General features: G+C 53.1%; 2 protein-coding genes across 2 annotated transcripts; one reads left to right on the top strand and one right to left on the bottom strand.

Annotated features, from left to right (window-relative positions):
- Positions 1 to 236: 236 nt before the first annotated feature.
- Positions 237 to 950, bottom strand: H257_19135 (hypothetical protein; the record flags this gene model as incomplete). The annotated part of the gene is made up of 2 exons (XM_009848283.1): positions 237 to 602; positions 663 to 950. 2 exons carry the CDS (start codon positions 948 to 950, stop codon positions 237 to 239), a joined length of 654 nt encoding a protein of 217 aa, XP_009846585.1.
- Positions 951 to 2,688: 1,738 nt separating this feature from the next.
- Positions 2,689 to 3,769, top strand: H257_19134 (hypothetical protein; the record flags this gene model as incomplete). The annotated part of the gene is made up of 2 exons (XM_009848282.1): positions 2,689 to 3,636; positions 3,701 to 3,769. The coding sequence occupies 2 exons, from the start codon at positions 2,689 to 2,691 to the stop codon at positions 3,767 to 3,769; spliced, it is 1,017 nt and encodes a 338-aa protein (XP_009846584.1).
- Positions 3,770 to 3,976: the final 207 nt, after the last annotated feature.

Genomic DNA, 3,976 nt, shown 5'->3' with positions numbered 1-3,976 from the left:
CGTCGGCGCTTCTGCTGTTACTACTGTCGGTACTTCGTCCCCGTTTCTGTACGACGGCGGGCTGCTTCTTGCGTCGACTCTTGGGCATGGGCGGCGGCGATAAGACCACACCCTGTTCACCTTGGCGATGTCGTTATCGATTTTTTGTTTGGCTCACCTTGGCGATGTCGTTATCGATTTTTTGTTCTCGAGGCGAGCCGCGCCACGTCCTTCCGCAGTACCTCGAATTCCTCGTCTCATTCAAGTGCCATGCCCCGCTTCTTGTCGGCACGCATCGCCGCCAACTCCGCCTCCATGAGCCGCCGTCGTTCCTCCAGTTTCATGAGGTAGGTTTCCACCTTGGCCCAGAGAGCTTTGGCCAGCTCTAGCTCGACCGCCTCTTCCGTCTCCGCCTTGGCCCATTCATTTGCTAACCATATCGTCTCCTCTGCTTGCCGCCGAGCCATTTGGTCCTTGTACGCTTGGGTCTTTGGGGCATGCAAAGCCTTCAGCTTAGCTTCCACCTGCCACTTCCTCTCTTCCGCGCAGGCCTTGAGGATTTCCTGGCGCTCCGCGTACGTCTTGAGTCGTGTCGCTTCGTCCGACGTCGTCTTTTCAATATCCTAATCGTCCAACCACAAGTCATGGCCCTGTCGCGGTGGGCATGCATGGCGTTTTCAAACTCGCTCAACACCGCCTGGCGACCCCTTCATCCCGGGTGACCCGCCGCTAGTCGTTCGAGGGGCGTGTTTTGGAGCGACCAGCGGCCGACTGCTGTTGTCGTTGCCTGAACGTGGCATGGAACTTTCGTCCCCCGACGAGCAAAGCGGTGGAAGAGACCAACTGCGCACGGGACCGCAAGATGGCTTGTTCTGGCGTTGGCGCGCCATGGTCGAAGTAGACGCCGTCGATGGGGCCGGTGCCGAGGGAGTGGTATCGTCAGAGTCGATGGCAAAGCGCACCGATTTCATTGTCGAGTCGTGATTTCGTTTCTGTTTGCTATGGTATTGACGTTGGGACTTTTGACAGTTGGGACGCCGTCGTGGGGTCTTGACTTGAGGACGGGGTTGAAGCAGCTGCACAGCTACTTGTGTGTAACGGTAGCGAGCTTCACAGAGTAAGTTGGAAAGTGATTAGATTGTCGTCTTAAACTACTTACTACGAAAATGTACACTATAACTACATCAAGTAAATGTTTTTCTCTACGGCTTCTTCAACGGCCTTGCCCGTTAATGGTGCAATAATCTTTAGCTTGTTCGACAGCCTTGCCATTGTTTTGTTAACGGAGCTGTATTCTTGGTCAGCAACCTTGTCATCGTTACATCCTGCCCCGGTTGTCGACTTGGCAGCTTGGATTCTTGAACGCAGGTCTTCAAGCAATCTTTTGAAATGGGAAACATGCGTGTTGCTGCGCTCAAGCTCCCAAGTTGCTTCGTGTTCGGGCAAACCATGCCACTTGACCAAGTACTCTTTCCTCCGATTGAACTGTCGTTACTTCAACAGCGCTTCAACGATGTGCAGTTCATTTCCCGCGTTGTCGAGAATGATAGGAGTTGCTTTAGGTATTTGTCTTCCTTGATATCGTTCTGGGTTTTGAACATGATGCTTCAAGCGATCCACATTGAAGACATCGTGAAGCCTGCTCATGCTTCGTGGCAGCTTCAACCGCATCGCATTGGCGTTCACAACTTCTTGTATCTTGAACGGCCCAATGAATCGTGGCACGAGCCTCGCCTTTTCATTCTTGTTTTTGACTTGAGCATGCTTCAACGGATGTTTCGCGTCGCCAGCGTCACATCTTCGCCTTCCTTGAACTCTACCAACGATCGCTTCTTGTCGTAGTAGTTCTTCCGTCGATCTTGTGCTTTCTCCAGGTTATCAAGTGCCATGAGCACGAGTTCCTTGTGGTGTTCCGCGAAGTTCTCTGCATACTCGTTTAGTGCCTCGATCTCGTTCAGCGCTGGGTTGCGTAACTTTCTTCCCGTATCCACTTCAAATGGTGTTAACCCCGTTGACGCTTGAACTAGGCCTTAATGTGTATATTCGATGGTTCCAAGATGTTCTGACCAGTCGTGACCCAAGTATGAGACTTGACATCTCAAAGCATCTTCGAGGGTCCGATTTTGTCGTTCGGTGGCTCCATCACTTTGCGCTCGACCCGCCGTCGTCATGCAATGCTTGACGCCCATGATCTTCATCAACGCTCGTGACATTCCCAAATTTGAGTGGTTGAGCGTATCCGGATAAATACCCGGATGACCAGCGACACACCAACTTGAATGGCGGCGGACCGCTCGAGCAGTCCTTGCACCACACTCCCTTCGAGGAGGCAGTCCAAAATAACCCCAACCCGTTCCAGGAGCGCAAGTCTAAACGCCCAAAGTTACAGAACGGCAGCCCTCGATCACCGAGGCTTAGCCCGAAGGTCACCAAACGCAAAAACCTACCACCGGCACTCCCGTCCCCAACTGCCGCAACGCGAGGCCCCCATGACACCGGCCCTCCGACTGCCCAACGGACAGTCTTCGGGAGGAAAACGAACCCACGCATACCTTTGCGGACTCCGTCCGCAACCTTCACACCCGCTATCCACCAGTTAAACACCGTGACACTTCATCGGATCCAACTCAACTTGAAGCCCACGCGTACTGCAAGACACCATGTCTTACAGGGATGGCACCGTTTCGCCCACCTACAGCATACGAGACAATGATTCTGGACTCGATCATTCTGGGCCAGCTCACTTTGGATCACCCACCCAACTTTATCAAGCAAATTCTCCCACCCGACGAAATCGCCATCTTTAGTGATCAGATGCGAGTGCACTATGGCTACTTGCAAGTACCACTCAAAGCATCCATGAAGATTTCCCCAGACGTGACAAGCCCAGCGCTTGGACGTCAGTTCTTCCCTGCCAACCCCAAGACCTACACGGCAGCAGTCACGGAATGCGACAAATTCCGCGGAGACTTGCACTCATGTCACATCCACCCTGAAGGACGCAAGCTCATCGTTCTGTTTAACTCAAAAGTCAAAGCAGCCCACTGGCGAGACCGCCTCATCCCCCTCCGTGGCCAACCAACGACTCTCCGTCATTATCGCCGGCCCGAAGACCCTCTCACGGCACTGGATACCGCAGCGACGGAACAAAGCATGGTTTACAGTTTCCGGCTCCTTCATGTGCCTACCAACATCAAAGCCCTTCAGATATGGGAACTCTTGACAGCACTGGACATCGACATCCGCAGCATTGACCAAGCACAAAACCTGGGCAGCGGGGAATCAGATGTCAACAGATTCCTGGTCGTCACTGGGACCCCTCACATCCCTTCCTCCTTGGCTGGTCGAACGCGCATCGCGATCGGCACGGTCAAGGTTGGCATCTACCATTTTCAGGACTCTGGCAATATGCCATATCGCAAATGTGCAGCGTTGGACCATCCAGTTGAACGTTGTAACAACCCTAACGTCCAATCGGCACGAATTATCCTCATGCCCCCTGACATGTGGATCACCCCTAAGAGTTGTGCGGTACACGGCCTTGCGTCCTTCGCCGACTGGCGTCTCAAAGCGCAACCCTTCGTTGCACCTAAAACGATATCCACTCAAACGGCCGCAATGGCAGCCACACATGAAGCCGGATCACAAGCCACCATGGTAGTTGACTATGGTACAGTCACGGAGCGACAGGCTGTTCAAGGATCGACCCAGTCGGATGAAGATCCTTCACCTCACCCATCGGCCCACCCGGTCGAAACCCGCCTGCATCCCACGTCCGACAGTTCATTAGCTAATCAGCAGAGCACCCCCTTGTGGGGTGCTCTGCTGACTACGACCGGCACTCAATATGATACGTTTTCATTGGCCTATAATATGACAACTACAGTACACTTCGAAGTATTGTTGGGTCGCAGAAAACCTCTTTATAATCGATACAATTCTGAGAAGCACCCTCAGGGCTGTTGAGCACTGTTAGTGTAACGTTACAGTAGATACA

This window comes from Aphanomyces astaci (genome assembly GCF_000520075.1).
Source record: "Aphanomyces astaci strain APO3 unplaced genomic scaffold supercont1.366, whole genome shotgun sequence".
Classification (NCBI taxonomy): Eukaryota; Oomycota; class Saprolegniomycetes; order Saprolegniales; family Verrucalvaceae; genus Aphanomyces; species Aphanomyces astaci.
The sequence above is the reverse complement of the archived record's forward strand: the minus strand, read 5'-3'. Positions and strand labels throughout refer to the sequence as shown.